The sequence below is a fragment of the Ascidiella aspersa genome, chromosome 3 (genome assembly GCF_963924565.1).
Source record: "Ascidiella aspersa chromosome 3, kaAscAspe10.2, whole genome shotgun sequence".
Lineage (NCBI taxonomy): Eukaryota > Metazoa > Chordata > Ascidiacea > Phlebobranchia > Ascidiidae > Ascidiella > Ascidiella aspersa.
Genome location: NC_139449.1, coordinates 609,671 through 627,645, shown reverse-complemented (window position 1 = coordinate 627,645; position 17,975 = coordinate 609,671). Strand labels below are relative to the sequence as shown.

Sequence of the window (17,975 nt, the reverse complement as noted above, 5' to 3'; positions counted from 1 at the left end):
TGCCAAACTCAATTAAGAACTGTTTTTTATCTAAATTAAAATCTATCTTGGTAATTATTTTTTTTTTACATTTTAAAAACTTTTAAAGATGCGTCAACATACACCACCAGGTGACAGCAGAGGGCTAACATGGGTTTTTAAGGGATTATTAAAACTTTCGTGAAAAATTTATTGATAAATTGTTTTTTTACTTTTTCAATTGCGCGTTATACTTATTTTTGATAATTTGTTGTATATTTATGTTATTTCTTGAAATGAAACGATTTTCTGAATATTTATCTCGCTCTAGGATGAGAACGGCCATAGTGACGAGAACAATGAGAACAATGGGAGCACCATCAGACAACAGAAGGTGAGCTTAAAAATAATGCCTTGTACTTTATTTGTGACTTTCTGGGCTTCTACAGTTTTAAGTAAACAAAAAACTGGTTGTGAGGAATTCAAGCTCGCTTTGATGTTTTACTTCCCAAGCATTATGAATACTTAAGTGTGCTTGACAATATCGAAATGTTTTAATATTTAAACTTATTTAATATCTCAGGGGGGTAAGGTACAGTTACAAACGGGGCTTTCCAAATTTCAAGTTATGTTGTCATTAGTACACCGAAAGCCATTGCAGACTCTCTTTCTAGCCTGCTCTGCTTGCATCATTGATCGACAGATTCAGTGAAGAGTCTGAAATGGCTTTCGTTGTACTAATGATATGTAAGCCGTAAATCGTTGGTCAAAAAGCAGCTTCAGAAGGGCTCAGTTGTAAACACACATATGTGTGTTCAGGTTCCATATGTTGTCATCTGTTGATTTGTTTGCCTTATATTTTGATTTGTTTTTGAAAGTTTTTTTATAAAATTTTGTGGAAACCTCATTAGAACTGTGAGGTTTGTAAAAACAAATTTATCTCGCTCCAGGATGATAGTGACGAAAACAATGAGAACAATGACGACATCCCTCCGCTGCTGGGGGGAACTCCCTACTACAAGAGGAAGAACACTTTGTTCGAGTCCGACATTTCAGGTGATTCCCCCGACACAATAACACTCTTTAAACACCACGATTGTGACGTCATAAAAGCATGTATTTAAAGCAGAACGATTGAACAATGTTTACATTTGAATATTGCAGCCCTAAGGGTGTTGTTATTTTTATTTTATTTATGTATTGATTTTTTCTCGTTTTTTTCGTTAGCTTTGTAGCGTTAATGAATCTTATAAAATGTTTTACCGAAGCTTATTCTTTTTTTATTTAGCTTTTTGATTTGTAAACTACACCAATAAAATGCATACCAATGCTTACGATTGTACAAAATATATTAATTACTTATTGAAATCGGAATATCTACTTAATCGGAATATCTTGGCTTAAAGCTAAATTACCTTGAAACCAAAAATTCACCGAGTTCCACAAAATCTTCTTCCAGCTGAAACGACCCCAGTTTCGTCGCAGGAGAAGGGTGATGTTGGTTTGGGTGAAGTGGGTTACCGCTCAGTGTACTTTCCCTCGCCCCTTCCCCTGGGTGAACACAACAGCGACCCTCCCCTCAGTGATAAACCCCTCAACACCCCTCCCCTGCCCCTGGGTGACAAACCCCTGAACACGAGCGACTGCAGCAAAGGATTGAAGCGGAATGTTGGAAGGAAACGTCGCCTCGCAAACTCTCCGCACGCGATGCTCGCCTGAACATTACCAACTTATCGGTTATTGACGTCACCGTTGCATGACGTCATCGGGTTAAGTTTGTGACGCCACAACATAGTCGCGGGATCAAGTGGATGACGTCATGTGGTAAAGTTTGGGTTAAAGTGCACGACGTCACCGGGTTAAGAGGATGACGTCACCGGGTTAACCGGATAACGTCACTGGTTTAAGTTGTTGACGTCACGAGGTGATTTTGACGTCACAAGATTGTATTGTGGATAATGTGGATGGCGTCACAGGGTAAAGTCGGGGTTAATGTGGGTGGCCTTATGACGTCACGGGGTAAATTTGACGTCACTGTTTCTATGTTTGATCGAAATTGATTGTGCTGCCCTCTAGTGTCGCTTCAACGCTTCTAACTGCCTGCGATTAAAGTGTTTATTGAACAATTTGTCGATAATTCACTATTTGTTCAGCTTTAGTAATATTACCAACATTACGATTATGTTTTGTTTGTCGTGGACAAATTACCTTCAACAACTTTGTACTTTTGACGAATGTCGTGATTTTCATCGTTGTATTTTGCTTGTTCTGTTTTAAGAACAATTGTTTGCTTGTCACTAAATATTACTTTGGAAACCTGGTGAAACGAGTTTTTGTATTTATTTGACGACTTCATACATTTAGTGTAGAGTTCACATAATTAGTTTCACATTATAGACGTAATAACATTATATTAACAAAATGTTGTCAGCATGCAAACTATCAAGGTGGAATAACATATGGTGGATATTTTCCAACAATGTACTGTGGCTGGATGTATTATGCGACACCCGTATAAGTGGATTGCTGAATATCCACGTTATTTTTTCGTAAATTGGCAGAATACATGACTCCGGTTGTTTAAAGTGACTCCATACATAGTTTTAGCTTTGTCGCTCAGTAATTCTTGCTAAAACGGCTTTTGATGATCTTCTGCATCCAGCAACATACATTATGTCGAACATATATAGTTTTACGATCACTGCAACACCGTTTAGTCGAAATTAACTGTTTGGTAACAAAAAACTATAGTTAAAATTAAACTATTATTGTGATGTCAGACTTGTTCTATTTTTTCTGAAATAATTCGTGTATAAAGTTGCCTGATTAATGTTAGGGTAACCCCCCCCCGCTACACAAAAAAACTACAAGCGAAATATTTCATAGAATAGTAGTTTGCGTTTGTGTGTTATTACTAGTTTATATGAGTTTACTGAGCACAAAATAGATTTTCTACAGCAAGGCAGTATTTAATCCTAAGGTATCGGGTTCGATTCCCGGTTAAGGCAGAATTAATGAAATACATTTGTGGATTTTAAAACAATAATTATTATCTATTGGGGATTTTTTAAAACAGTAATTTAGCACATTTTTGGACGTTTATTAACATTTTTCAATTTTGTATTATTTAAGTCCAATAGTGTAATTATAGCAAAATCAATAAATAACTTTGCAAACCACAAAACCTTTAAAACTGAGCGAATTTTACTTCCTGGCAGAAAAAAAGTAGGCCTACTAGACGAAACAGTTTACAAAAATATGAATGATGTAGGCGAAGTGATTCCTGTTTTTCTCGGTATTATAATTTATATTTTAAATTGTTTTAAGATGATCTGGCGCAAAAAAGTTAACATTTGTCGAATATTTCTGTAACAATCAAACTTTATTTTATTTCGACTTTTTGTCAAACCACAATTAATTGTGTAAAACATTCCCATCTTTACATGACGTCACTCAACTAATCATGCCCAGACTCTCGCCTCTACAAAATGACGCTTCTTGGCAATATTCTGTGTTTCTTATCACACTCAACTTCCTGCTGTACATTTTCATGCCGACAATTTTTTCGAATTATTATCAGATGTCCGAAACATGTTTCACCACAAACTGAAACTTCTGTTATGAATTTGTTTCTAAAGTTTTAACATCAACTATATTTTTATGCCCAGGATTTTTTTTGCCTAAAACTAATTTCGTTATTATTGATCAGCAGATCTGTTTGCCTTTGAACAAAACTTGGCTTTGAGACTTTATTTTAACTTTGTTAAAAAACAAGGCAGAATTGTTTTTACGTTTCTTATCTTTCTTATCTTGTGTATGACAATATAATATAACTGAAGACAAATGGCACGAAAAACACATTCAATTGTTTTACTGCGAAACCGGTGAGTTATATATTTATATTGTTGATGATACCAACAATGAATAATGCAATATTTGTCACTTTTGTAAAAAATACAGTTTTATTCTTGTTGATAATTTATCAAAACTTAAATACGAAAATATTAGAACTTGTTTTGCCAGAGGATTTTTATGAATTTAATCTGACAATAAAAATATACTTCATTGAGTTAAATGCGAAAATTAGAAAACATAAGCGGGTGAAACAAAAGTACGTATTTTTCTTGCTGATTTTTTCTGCAAACATCTTACACAAGTGGTTCAACTGAATAATTTGCTTGAATTTGATTTAATATTTGCAAAGTTGATTTCTAATGATTCTTCAAACTTGCCGATCAATTACGATGTCGTCGACTGTTAAATAAAACATAAAAGTATGACAAATCAAACATATTTCCAAGGTAATTTACATCATTGTATGCGGCGTTCTTATACAAGCTCATCGACTTATACCAGGGGTTCTTAATCCGGGGTTCCCTGCACCATTGGGGGTACCTTGACTAATTTTCAGGGGGTCCATAAAGGCTTAGTTAATAGTCGTAGTGTGTAATTTAATGTTTACTTTTATTTATGCAAACAAAAGCAAGAGAATAAAATAATAAATCGAAACATGTTTAAACAACCATATATTACCCCGCCCCCAAGTGTTGTATTACCACCTCGAACTTTCCCTCTACACATATAATTACGTCACCTGACAACCACTGACGTCACTTACCAACGACACAGCTCGATGCGCTTGCGTGAGTTCCGTTGTACGTCATTGTGCACATCACGTGGTTGTTGTAAGTGTCAAGCTCGGCAACCAAGTTCCTAGGGTTCAAACTTATCTGCGAACAGAGGGTTACTAGGGTTCAAACAAGGTTACTAGGGTTCAAACTTATCTGCGAACAGGGGTTACTAGGGTTCAAACTTATCTGCAAACAGGGGTTACTAGGGTTCAAATTTATGTGCGAACAGAGGGTTACTAGGGTTCAAACTTATCTGCAAACAGGGGTTACTAGGGTTCAAATTTATGTGCGAACAGAGGGTTACTAGGGTTCAAACTTATCTGCGAATAGAGGGTTACTTGGGTTCAAACAAGGTTACTAAGGGTTTAAACAAGGTTACTAGGGTTCAAACTAATCTGCGAACAGGGGTTACTAGGGTTCAAAGGTTAGTAGGGTTCAAACAAGGTTACTAGGGCTCAAATTTATCTGCGAACAGGGGTTACTAGGGTTCAAAGTTATCTGCGAACAGAGGGTTAGTAGGGTTCAAGCAAGGTTACTAGGGCTCAAATTTATCTGCGAACAGGGGTTATTAGGGTTCAAACTTATCTGTGAACAGGGGTTAGTAAGGTTCAAACTTATCTGTGATCAGGGGTTACTAGGGTTCAAACTTATCTGCAAACAAGGGTTACTAGGGTTCAAACTTATCTGCGATGAACAGGGGTTATTAAGGTTCAAACTTATCTGTGAACAGGGGTTACTAAGGTTCAAACTTATCTGTGATCAGAGCTTGAGAAGCGCACCGCTCCGAACAAAAATCAGTCGGAGCGACGCGCTTCTCAAGCTTTTATTAATAAATTTTAGAACTTTTATCGTCGGCATTATGTGTTCTGTTGGAGGGCCAGATTCTGTTGTTAATACACATACAAAGCTTATCTGTGATCAGGGGTTACTACGGTTCAAACTTATCTGCAAACAGGGGTTACTAGGGTTCAAACTTATCTGCGATGAACAGGGGTTACTAGGGTTCAAACTTATCTGCGAACAGGGGTTACTAGGGTTTAAACTTATCTGCAAACAGGGGTTACTAGGGTTCAAACTTGTCTGTGAACAGGGGTTACTAGGGTTCAAACTTATCTGCAAACAAGGGTTACTAGGGTTCAAACTTGTCTGCAAACAAGGGTTACTAGGGTTCAAACTTATCTGTGAACATAGGTCACTAGGGTTCAAACTGGGATATTAGGGTTCAAACTTAACTGCGATGAACAGGAGTTACTAGGGTTTAAACTTATTAGTATAAAATCAGGGTTACATGAAGGTTAATTGACACTCACCCTCAAGATGTAATCCCCGGGGTTAATATCGGTGATGTCAATCCACTGACAATCGAAATGATCGCTGAAATTAAAGAATTTTTTTCAAAAGGATAAATATTAAATAATTACAAATTTTAAAAATTCCGTCCGCAAGAGATTAAACTTAACAATATTTGTTTAAAGTTGCTTCAATTTTACGACACTAAAAGAGATTTACAAATTTTTGCTTAACAAAACAGCAGTAGTGTTATGAGGTCAATGCCTTGACTTAGTTTTAAGTCATTGGACAAATGACTTGATTTAACGTAAATCTTTGGGACAAATAACTTGCGTGTAAGTGCAGTGTTTACATAATGCATTTTTTTATATAAAATTAGGTTATTTATTTTAATTTTTGCACGAAAAACAATTTGCTTGCAACTTGATCGTGTTTTTGTAATGTAAAATCACTGCAAGTCAATGTAACGCTGACTTGACTTCAGTATTTTGGGAAAAGTTAGTTGACCCGTAAAAAGGGCAAGCCACTGAAAAACTAATGCGATAATGAAATAAGCTGTTGCTGCCAAGCACAATGTTCAACCGAGTGTTGCTCATACAGCGTTTTTTTATGAACAATCGACGTTGCGATAATGTTTGCTGATAATTCAACAGAACACTCACTAGTAGATGTCCGAGCAGCTCACAGAGATTCCCTGCCTCGCTCTTGTGGGCGTTTCCGTGCAAGTGTAGGCGGGGCGAACATCCGGGTCACATTGGTTGTCCGACAGACAAAAACTCACCTTGTGACCTTCAGCGACCGGTTGCAAGGTCAAAGTTGAGAGGATGTCGTAGTGAGCGAACTCAGCCATGCTGTGGTAATGACTGCCGCAAAATAGGGTGAAATATCAGTTAAAGCGATATTTTTAAGAAGTTTAAAATGCCGATTAATCACGCAAAGATACATTATTATCCGAAAAATAGGAGAACGTAAAAAATAGAAACCTTTCTGCGAACTTCTGCGAACTTCTGCGAACTTCTGCGAACTTTCGCGAACTTTTGCGAACTTGTACGAATTCCTGCGACTTTTTGCGAAGTTGCGCAAACTTGCTCAATATAACGCGAACTTTGCGAACTTTCGCGAACTTTCGCGAACTTTCGCGAACTTGTGCGAACTTCTGCGAACTTCTGCGAACTTGCGCGAAGTTGTGCGAAGCTGCGCGAACTTGCGAACTTACTTGTGGCACTCGTGCCAGTCCCATTGTCCAGGTTCTTGCCAGGGAAGGAAGTCATCTGTTCCTCGGTTCCAAACGTTGACGGTGAAACGAAGCAAACTTCGTGTCGAGTTGTCATTTCCCTTCACTGGGTAAGCAGACGGGGCCAGGCAGTTCTCACTCGCTGAAACATGTGGGTAATTAGGTGTGTAGCATACCCAGTGGTAGTATCGGTACTCGTCCGATACCAAGTGGTAGTATCGGCATCGTCCGATACTAGGGAGGTATCGGTGCCGATCTGATACCAAATTTATGCAGGAATTTTAGTCGTGAAATATTGGGCGTTCCTAGAAGCAACTTGTGGTTAATAAATTGTGCGATGGTGTTTGGTTGGTTCGGACCCTTTTTGTTTATTTCACTGGTTTGATGTTTTTTGTCAGTAACTTGTGAAAATTAGGTTTGGATTACTATTTTGTGGTGGACATTTTCACATTTTCCTTAAATGCGTTTTCAATTCGGTATGTTGAGGCTATTTATCCTCTACGACAAACAATTTTGTTATAATTGGCGATTTGTTAAGAAGTTATTAGTTTTACTAAATTGAATCTTAACCTAATAAAAACTTCGAAAATAAAACTTCGAACTAGTGTTGTTTTCTTTTTTATTAAACATGTTTTAATCGTACCCTCTCTTAATGTTAACGAGTTATATCATCAATTGCTTTTTTTATCGTAAAGACAGTTTTAATTTATTATATACTTTTAAATAACACCGGATTTGTCCTCTTTATATTGGGTTCATTTTAAACATTAAGGGTGATTATCAATTATTTATCTTTTTGATTAGTTATATTAATTTCCTCGTATATAAATACAACCTTAATTTATTAGGAAATTGATATATTTACAAAAACCCAAATAATTGATTCCTGCTTATGTTGTCTACCACATCCATATCCCTCAATTTCTAAGCTTCCGCAATTACTTTGGCACAAGCCACAAAATATTACAATAGTTAAGCATTATGAATGTTTCGTTACTTGTTTATTTTAATATTTCGAACTAAAAGACCTGGGGCGTTTTTAATCAATATTATTTTTTTAATTTTTAGCTTATCTAAACCAATTAGCTATTCCAGCTGGGTTTATTTTTAACCCTGAGGTGACCTATTTCCTTGTAGATAAATATAACCTTAATTTTAAGGAGGTGTGATATTTCAAACACACTAAATAATTGTGACTTAAATTATTAATCGGCGAATCTAGCAAACATTGTTTTATTGCCAATTATGTTTTTACTGATGAATGTAGCCTACTGTTGCTGCCAGGCATTGTTTCAATTGTGCAGATGTTTTTTCCGGGAAACTTTTAATAAAGTGCCAACGTTTCGGTCACGTATCCGGGAAATCTTCTTCAGGGCAATATAATTGCAACTATAGACGACAACAAAGTGTTAGTAAAGTTTTACCTGCACAAACCAACCTCCAGACTGGTTTGATGTCGAGAGAGATGGAATGCTGAAGCATCGGAACATCAAGTTGCAAGTCAGGCAATCCTGGAAAAAAACAAATACAACATCTTTAATAGCTTATTTATGCCTAACTGTAAATTCGGTATGAGACGCTTGATTTAACTTGAGATTCGGTCTTTTTTAGAAACTTGGCCATTTGGCTTTTACATTCATTTTTAAGCTACATTACAGATCTGTGCGTATTGCACGTTTATTTAAATTTTAAACCCAAGTCTTTAATTACTGTCAACGGAGGCCACACCGGCCAATAAATAATAGTTTATCAGATAAACTTCCGTATCAACTATACAACTCATGTATGACTAAATACATTGTTTAGCTGAATGTTATTTAAGCATTTAGGTAAACTATGCAAAAATGTAGCCTGGTAATAACGAATTTGAAAGCCTAAAAGGTCGAGTGGATAGACATCATCTTGATTAAGACGTTTCGATACGAGATTGTATCATCAGTTAATGTGGCTGAATATATTTCTAACTGAGGATGATACAAGTGTGTACCATAACGCCTTTGTCAAGTTCATGTCGGTCTACTCGACCTTTTTGCCCTGAGATTCATTAACAAGTGATGTAAGCAACTAACTTAAACCCGACCTCCACTTACTATCTATGCAGGCGACCCCGACCGAGCTGATGTTGTATGAGCTCGTGTCGACCAACCTTGAGCCACAGAAAACCCATGTCCCGATGCGGTAGGGGGGTGCATACCTGCATTTATCAAGTGATGGTTCGTCCCCAGTGCAACGTACGTCGGTTACAACGATACGATTGAACTGGTCAGCTTCTTCCGGCTGACCGTATCGACTCACTCGTGTGAAGTTCTGCGTTGTAATACAGATATGATTAGGGCTGCGGAGTAGGAATCGGAACTCGAGTAAAATGCACTTGGGTTAAGTTTATAGGCCACTTAAGCTGAGCATTAAAGAAACTTAAGTCAAGACTTCAAAGCACTTCATTCAAGCTTGTAATGCACTTAAGTCAAGCCTTAAATGCACTTAAGTCAAGCCTTAAATGCACTTAAGTCAAGCCTTAAATGCACTCAAGTCAAGCATTAAATGTAGTTAAGTCAAGTCTTAAATGCACTTAAGTCAAGCCTTGAAGACACTTGAGTTGAGTCAAAGTCACTAAAAATACCTTGTAAGCCTTGGAAGCGTAGCCGAGCCCGAGTTGTCTGCAAACCACCATAGCTTCGTTGATTCCCCAGTTATCGCTGCAAATGCTTCCTCTTTCGCCTGTGCTCATTGTTACAATGACTCTACCGTTTGATTCATCGTGTCCGTTCAACAAGGATATCTGTAGAAACAAGATCGCACAGGTATAATTTATTGGCATTGATTTAACGACAAACATGTGGCATTCAGTATTACGACTGAAGAGAACCTTTTGTTGTGACATCAATTGCAACGAGTAACAAACGGTCCAAATAGACGAAAGACAAACGGTATGTTATTATAGAATGCCGCAATCTAGTACAAACCATTTTGAAAGGACTTCAAAGTCAAGTCTTTTCGAGCTCAAGATGTTTTGCAATAAGGTCACAACTAAAGCAAGTCGACTTCAGGTCAAGTCATTGACAAAACCTTTAAAACGTTAAACTATTGAACTTGATAAACTATTCTATTTAAAACACGCAACATATAGCAAGCAAATTGTTTTATGTGCAAAAATTAAAATGAATAGCATAATTTATTCCACGACATTTAATTAAAAACATTTATTTTAACCCAAGGTTTTTCACAATATGACTTAAGTCCAAGTCATGTCCTTTATCTAAAGCAGTGGTTCCCGAACTTTTTTGGCACGCGGCATACTAAAAAAAGTCCGAACTATTTTGCGGCACACTTTTAACAGACAACAATAGAGTAATTTTACAGTCGCCCTTAACACGACAAACTGTACGTAAATGTCTCAAAATTGTTAATTTGTGATGAATAGAGCGTATTTAAGTCTAAAATGCTTGCGCGTATGCCTATTGGTAAAATAAATACTCTCTTTTCCGAAATTACAAAAAGTTTCGCGGCACACTTGACAATCTCTGGAGGCACACTAGTGTGCTGCGGCACACAGTTTGGGAATCACTGATCTAAAGACTTAAGTCAATTATTTATTTTAAAAATACCTTAGCAATTAAAAACAGTGATCATAATTTATAACAAGTTTTTTAGTTCTCACCCTAGTTTTTCCGTATGTTTGAGGCACATTGCAGACCACACCAGCTTGCATCTTCAGCGAACATCCAGGTGAAGTGTAGTTGAGGTAGTTTGAAACTTGTGGAGTTTCGTGCGGACATTCACTCAATGATTTCTCGTTTCCCACGCAAGTAACGTTCGTGTACAACACAAAAGTGTGCGCTGCGATCAATAGAAAAAGTAAGCCAAGCGTACAACCAAACAGTCTACCCCCTCCCCCCCAAAAAAAAATAAATAAACAATAAAATAAAAAAAGACCATAAAAACACAAAAAATGAAAAGACCCAAACAACAAAAAAATCTAAAGTTATGAAAGAAAAGAAACACACACAAGAAAAATCAATGATCCCTCAATAACAAACAAACAAAATAAACAAGAAAAAAAAAGCAAAAAAGCAAAAAAAAATGCAAAACACCCCAAAAAACAAAACAACAAATGAACAAAATTTACAAGATAACAACCAACAAGCACTTTACCTTGCCCGAACTCTGCGTTCTTATAAGCTCTCCTTGCCGTCCCGAATCCCAGTTGTCTGCAAGCAACGTTTGCTGACGTCACGCTCCACTGGTTTCCACACACGCCTCCCCACTCGATGTCAGGAGAGAGCTGGATCCTGCCTTCGCCCAACAGAGCTCCACCTCTCAATCTAATGTCCTTCTGTAAAACAACATGTCTGTTAGCAGGTAGAAGTTTGACACAACATGTGTTCTAATATAACAGTGGGAACAAACATTTCTCACGGAGGGCCGGATATCTGTTGGCATTTGTATTGTTAACTCTCAATATAATGTCCTTTTGTAAAACTAACATGCGTGTTAGTAGGTGGGGTTAAGTTTGTACACAAAATTGTGTGGAAACAAACTTTTCTTATAAAAGGGCCGGATTTTTTGTTTTTTTGAACTTGCTAACTCTCAACCTAATGTCCTTGTGTAAAACCAACAAGTGTGTTGATAGGTAGAGGTTTAAGTTGCAAACTAGCGCTTAACATGTGCGCCGCGGGCAATAATAACTTGACATAGGATCGGCACAGATAAACCACCCTATAGTATCGGACGAGTTACGATAGGACTCCTTGGCATTCGGCATTTGGTCATTTTCTGCACAACTTAATTTTCTGCACAACTTAATTTTCTGCACAACTTAATTTTCTGCACAACTTAATTTTCTGCACAACTTAATTTTCTGCACAACTTAATTTTCTGCACAACTTAATTTTCTGCACAACTTAATTTTCTGCACAACTTAATTTTCTGCACAACTTAATTTTCTGCACAACTTAATTTTCTGCACAACTTAATTTTCTGCACAACTTAATTTTCTGCACAACTTAATTTTCTGCACAACTTAATTTTCTGCCAACTTAATATGTGAACGACGCCATTCTATTAAAAATCGCTGTTAGATCTCAATTTATAGAGCTCTTCCTCTCAATCGGATTTCCTTTTGTTAACAAACATGTGTTGTTGATAGGTGAGGGTTAAGGATGTACAAAAAAACGCGGCGTAATATAGCAGAGGGAACAAATTACCTCACAAAGGGCCGGGTAACTGTAGGACCTGACCTTATCGGGCCTGGTTTAAAGTATTTTGTCTCCTCTTGGTCGAATGCGCTTATTTAAAAGCAACATGCCTGGTAATAGTTAAGGAGTTTAATTTTCGTTAAACTGAGGAAATATAACAAACTACGCAATAAAAACTTTAGTGAGCCTAAATAAATTGTCGTGCAGTTCATTTTGTTATTTAGTTTTGAATTCCATGCGATAACAACTGTAGTTTATCTTTATTATGGAAATGTGCAGTGGCATATAGAGAAGTACGAAGCATTTTGTAAACGTTCCGAATATCTCTTCAGTCCCTTTAACAGAAAAGATAAACGAAATGTTCAACTGCTACCTACTTTCATATGAGCTCCCAGCCATTATTCTACAAATGTTCAGAGCTAATGTTTTCAATCCACTTTGCAAATAATACATTCTCACCTTAGCTTCTCCACTCAAACAGTTGAGGACAACAGGTCTCCACGATCTGCAATAATGACTCCCGTTCACTGCCACGCCCACACAATCAACCAATGAGCTTTCGACACCTGTACAATCCACCAGCATCAGACCGATGTGAGCGTACGGGATTGACAATATGAATCTGGAGAACAGATTTTCTTGTAATTGTATAAAACACTTTTTTGTCTTTATAATAAACGTGAATAGATCGCGACAAAATATGTTAAGAAAAATTTAACTTTTTGGTCGGTTTATAACAGTTTTACTCTTTATTAACCTCTGTAGATTATAAACTCCATAAAGCAACTTAAATTTTATTCTATTTTAACGTTGAGTTGAAACATTTTCTCCAACTTTTATAAACGCCCTAGAAACGTATTTTTTTATTTTGTTGAATTTTCCATTTTGCTTTTAAAAACTTTTTACTTAATTTAACTTTTCTTGTAAATAATGAAGTTCTGGTGTAATGTTCTTGCGTCGTTTATTAATGCTTTTTTTATAAATTTTCAATTTAAAAAATGTGGAATGTCGCTGACTTGTATTTAGGTTCGTTCATCAGGTAAGACTCAAAAATCCTCAATTTAGTATAAAGTATATTAGCCAATTACAGTCAATTGTAATCCTAATCAATTTGCAAATAAATTACATTTTTCGAGGATTGTTAGAAAATTTAAAATGAATTTTTCTTTTATCATTTACACCAAACATGAAAGCACATTTAGTTTATTTAAGACAACTCATAAAAAATTTTGGGAACCTTTATATTAGACGATACTTAAAACTTGTTTTTTCTTGGTTTCTTTTCAGTTAACCTTTATGTTACCTTAAACTTTTCTCTCACCATCGTACAAACTTACATAAGCCAACTACAGACAATTAGAATCTTATTAAAATTGGCAAATAAATTAACATTTTTGGAGAATTGTTATAAAATTTGACGTGAAATTCCGGATTTCACCAAAATTGAATGTAAATTTAGTTTATTTACCAATGCGTTAAAAAAAATTTGAGAACTCCTGCCTTAGAATGTCCTAAAAAAAAACTCACCTTGAATCTCGTAACGATTCCGCAGCATCCGGGAAGCCGAGGTTGCCACAAGCGACAATCTCCTCGGCTCTTCCCCAACCCTCATCGCACACGCGAACCCATCTTCCTTGCTGGAGGACTTCAAGGTATCCCGAGCGGACCGGGACCTCAAGGTTGGAGCCGTCGGTTCGGGTGAGGCGCACCTCCGGCTGGAGGAACAAAGGAAAATAAGTTTTAAAACTTTAATTTGAGACTTTTTTAGGCTGGAGAAAGAGATGACGAATAAAATAATCTTTGCAAACGGCCGTATTTGTCTTATTCTTAATAAAGGAATCAGGCAGCACTGCCAAACTACAAATTGTACAAAAAAAGCTTAAATTTCACACACACAAGTCGAACAAATACCGCTGCCACACACCACAGGTCGTATACTAAACATACTTTGAATGAACATCAGGAAACTTACATGGATATCGTACAACAGTCCTTTCCAACAATAATTTTATATTGAAGACTTATTTGATAATAAATTAAGCAAAAGCTTACTGGCTTTGTACAGTGTGTTTAAAACGGTATTCGCAATTATTTAGCTTATTAGGCAATTTAGAAGTAGGCAATTATGTGTTTTTTTCATGCCTTTTTCAAAGTTTGGTACCGGGACTGCTTATGTGCTTGGATATCACACAATTGAAAAATAACTGCCGCTTCCACACAGGCTGTTCTATTAGTAGTTCTGCTATTCTTAAAAAAATTGACCAAAGTTCGAAATAAGTAAAAACTTGAGTTAAGTGATGTGTATTAAAATCATATTAATTTCCACTGTTCAGTGAAGGAGGCAATGTAAGTGCAGCTAGTAACTATAGTGGAGGGAGTTAAGTAGGTTCATTTCGTTTGGTTGCATAACATTTTGATCTCGATCTTAGAATTGGAAGCCGCCGGCAATTTGTTGAATATCACGGACACATCTGTGTATTTTTAAACTCAAACTTTTGCCCGTGAACTTTATTTTATGTAAATGTAAATCGCCCAAGGCAAATACAGACATTTTCAATCCTCGGTTAATAGCTCATTCTGTACACTTTACACGGAACCTTTATGATATTTTGACAACGTTCATCTCAGCGCAGAGTGAATTTAAAGGTAAATCGTTTAACAACCGTAGAAAATACTTTGTTTAATATTATTCAAGTTTTCAAATTGATGTTTTCAAAAATAGGTTATTTTCGTTCAAGCGCAATTGTGGTTTAGTTTAACAATTATATAAACCAACCTTAAATAACAAATGCTGAAATATTTAACGATTATAGGTCAAGTGTGACATCACATTTCAAGTGTGACATCACATTTCAAGTGTGACATCACAAATAAAGTGTGACACCACAAATAAAGTGTGACATCACAAATCAAGTGTGACATCACATTTCAAGTGTGACATTAGCATAACAATCGCGTCATACAAGAACAAAAAGGTTAAGAGTGGCAATAGAAAACACCGTTCCAACGCGTTTCTGCGACAAGTTGGTAAAAACTTACTTCTCTGTGGTCGTTTGGATTTGATTGAGCCAAGCTTCGACCCATTAAAGCACAGAGGGTTAGCAGAAACAATTTCATGTTTAAATTATGCTTCTTGCAACCAAAATCCTTAAGCTGTAGCTATTGTTAAACAAATAAAAATAAAGTTACTATGTATTCAAATGTAAGACAGCAAAGCTTAGATCATATTTTTATATTTTTTTTAGCATCATTATTATTTCCCACATTACTTGGTGTGTCTGAGGATTCTATGTTTCTATGATCTATTACCAGTAGAGAACAAAAATAAAATCAGCCTTAAAATATTATAAACATTTTAAGTAAAATGCATTTTTAATTATTTACTTCAAATGAAAATGAATGCGAATTAAAAACATCGAGGATCCATTTTATGTAACTTCAAGTTGACGTTTAATTTTTTTTAGAAAATGATTTCTTATAATTTTGGGAATAAAACGTTGAGGGATTTTAAGAGCAGTGGATCATATTAAACCAAAACTCGTAGGCATTAGCTAGTTTTAAAGAAACAAATGTAAGAATTGTAAACAGCATACAGTTTTTCTAGCAGCTAAATGGTAAATATCTAAATAACTTTCCGAAATCTAGTATTTTCGAAACTGCTTTCCATTTCTAAATACTTAACTTCGATTTTCTATTAAATAGTTAAAAAAAAACGGTGATTTTATTATACACGTTTTCTAAATGAAACAAATGCGACTATCATCCAAGATATACTAATATGACGAACATAACAATTAAAATCACTAAAGTGAAATTCAATTCCAATGTTAGCTAAACTAACTTAACAACTTGCTTTGAAGTAAAAAAGATCCTTTCCATTCTGCAATAAACGGCATATCCAAAACTAAAATCTTTATCATGCTATTTCGTATTCAACAACTTTTCCCACTTCTAAAAATGTTACCCATAATTCAAGAAGAAAAAAATACCATGGGTTTTCTATATTTTTATAAAAGATTAAAAAAAAATTAGATAGGTACAATATGCACTGGTCTGTAATGTAACTTAATAATGAATTTTAAATCCGAAAAAATTGAGTAGATCGACATCAACTAAACTGTTGATACAACTTCGTATTGAAACGTTTTCATCAAGATAATGTCGATTTACTCGACCTTTTTGGCTTTAAAACTCAAATAAAAATCGATAAGCTTACAATAATCGTTAAAAGATTTTGATTAATTAACAAACTGCCTTAAATTTCGAACTTATTTCTACATTCTCTGCAAAATATTGCCGCTTTGAAGCAGAAAAACGCTTAATCACCTAAACACAGCTTGCTTGGTGTTTAAAGCACTTCTGGTTTAAAGCTTGGATGCTTGAAGCAGAATCGCCCTCGGGCGGTCACGTATCTTTTTCGCGGCAGGCGCCGATGCTTCTTGTTACGTCACAAAGTGCATCGCGATCAGGTAAATAATGTTGAGAACCGGAACCGAAACTACGCTTAAGTTTGACTTAGTTGTAGGAAATTCTAATAATGGTGGGTAAAATTGTGCTAAGATTTTTTATTTCGAATACAACAATGCTTTATAATATTTTTTTTAGACATAAAAAATTCTCGGAGAAAACTCTTAATTTTTTCATCATACTCGGCTTTTTGGTGGCTATCATTTATAAACAATAAAAAGTAAGTTTATAAATTAGCAATTCCATTTCAGTAAATCCAAAAGCTTATATTAAAATAGATTGCCATTCGGTATGAATTAAAAATATTTTAAAAATATTTGCTGCTCTATCAAACAAACAATAATATAGATGACTTTTTATGGCTCGTGGGGCGACTTACTACAAAAAAAAAATCGTTGTCCCCGAGGTTTTGTTTCTGAGATGGATTTAATGATAAAATGTCCAGAAAATGTTGCTGCGTTTAACTTCTGAGCAGAATTCGCGCCTCAATTACCTAAACGTGGTAAAATTAAGCTGGGATTAATACAGACTAAAGCTAATAATATGTAGAATAAAAAATTCTCATATAAGTCTGTTAGATATTTCAACAAGCTACAGACAACATTCGCTAAGTGACACAACTTTGTAAAGTATTAAACCTATAACATCGTACCTTTTTGGGTTATTTAGAAATTTCTAAAACTATACTTACCAGGAAACATGCAAATCACGTGACCAGGCTTCGAGCTAATGATTATGACGTTAGAATCGACCCGCATCGCGCGTTTTCTCCCCACAGATGACTTGAAGGAACATTTACTATACCACCAGTTGAAATACAGATAGGCTGCCAATTTACAACATCCATTGTAGAAATGTAACAGTTAAAGGTAAAATCCATTTAACTAAATCAACGATCTTAACCGGTTCGTCCCAGGCACATGAAGGAAAATTCTACATTATAGAACATAATTAAAGGGGGTTCTTCTGACAATTTTTTATTCTGTGCCGGCGTTTCGATTACCTACGGGTATCTTCTTCAGGGCAATCAACTTGTAACTTTACAGAAAGATATTTATAAAGTTAGTCAAAAGACCAAAATCAAGGTGGCAAAACGAGGCGATATTTATAAAACATATATTTCAATATAATATTTATTTTATTTTTTGCTTAGCTAATTTTTCCGACAGAATATTTAAAAAAAATGATCTCACAGTAGTT

The 17,975-nt window shown here is 35.6% G+C and overlaps 2 protein-coding genes across 2 annotated transcripts; one reads left to right on the top strand and one right to left on the bottom strand.

Annotated features, from left to right (window-relative positions):
• The first annotated feature begins 293 nt into the window (after positions 1 to 293).
• LOC146157977 (uncharacterized) lies at positions 294 to 2,591 on the top strand. Its single transcript, XM_083385725.1, has 3 exons — positions 294 to 352; positions 909 to 1,014; positions 1,418 to 2,591. The coding sequence occupies exons 1-3, from the start codon at positions 318 to 320 to the stop codon at positions 1,589 to 1,591; spliced, it is 315 nt and encodes a 104-aa protein (XP_083241851.1). The 5' UTR covers positions 294 to 317; the 3' UTR covers positions 1,592 to 2,591.
• A 1,124-nt stretch (positions 2,592 to 3,715) lies between these two features.
• LOC146157976 (lysyl oxidase homolog 2A-like) lies at positions 3,716 to 15,463 on the bottom strand. Its single transcript, XM_083384252.1, has 13 exons — positions 15,348 to 15,463; positions 13,836 to 14,023; positions 12,768 to 12,930; positions 11,266 to 11,446; positions 10,772 to 10,950; positions 9,734 to 9,892; positions 9,204 to 9,420; positions 8,538 to 8,624; positions 7,096 to 7,255; positions 6,542 to 6,742; positions 5,900 to 5,963; positions 4,577 to 4,688; positions 3,716 to 4,212 (listed from the first exon to the last, which is right to left on the bottom strand). The coding sequence occupies exons 1-13, from the start codon at positions 15,423 to 15,425 to the stop codon at positions 4,181 to 4,183; spliced, it is 1,821 nt and encodes a 606-aa protein (XP_083240378.1). The 5' UTR covers positions 15,426 to 15,463; the 3' UTR covers positions 3,716 to 4,180.
• Between the last annotated feature and the right edge of the window lie 2,512 nt (positions 15,464 to 17,975).

Excerpts from the sequence above, each read along its gene's own strand:
- LOC146157977 (XM_083385725.1), top strand. The coding sequence starts at position 318 with ATGAGAACAATGGGAGCACCATCAGACAACAGAAG. Across the intron at positions 353-908 it reads GCACCATCAGACAACAGAAG|GATGATAGTGACGAAAACAA; the intron begins GTGAGCTTAAAA and ends ATCTCGCTCCAG. Across the intron at positions 1,015-1,417 it reads GTTCGAGTCCGACATTTCAG|CTGAAACGACCCCAGTTTCG; the intron begins GTGATTCCCCCG and ends ATCTTCTTCCAG.
- LOC146157976 (XM_083384252.1), bottom strand. The coding sequence starts at position 15,425 with ATGAAATTGTTTCTGCTAACCCTCTGTGCTTTAATGGGTCGAAGCTTG. Across the intron at positions 10,951-11,265 it reads GAACGCAGAGTTCGGGCAAG|CGCACACTTTTGTGTTGTAC; the intron begins GTAAAGTGCTTG and ends TATTGATCGCAG. Across the intron at positions 4,213-4,576 it reads CGCATCGAGCTGTGTCGTTG|TCGACGACATCGTAATTGAT; the intron begins GTAAGTGACGTC and ends TTTATTTAACAG.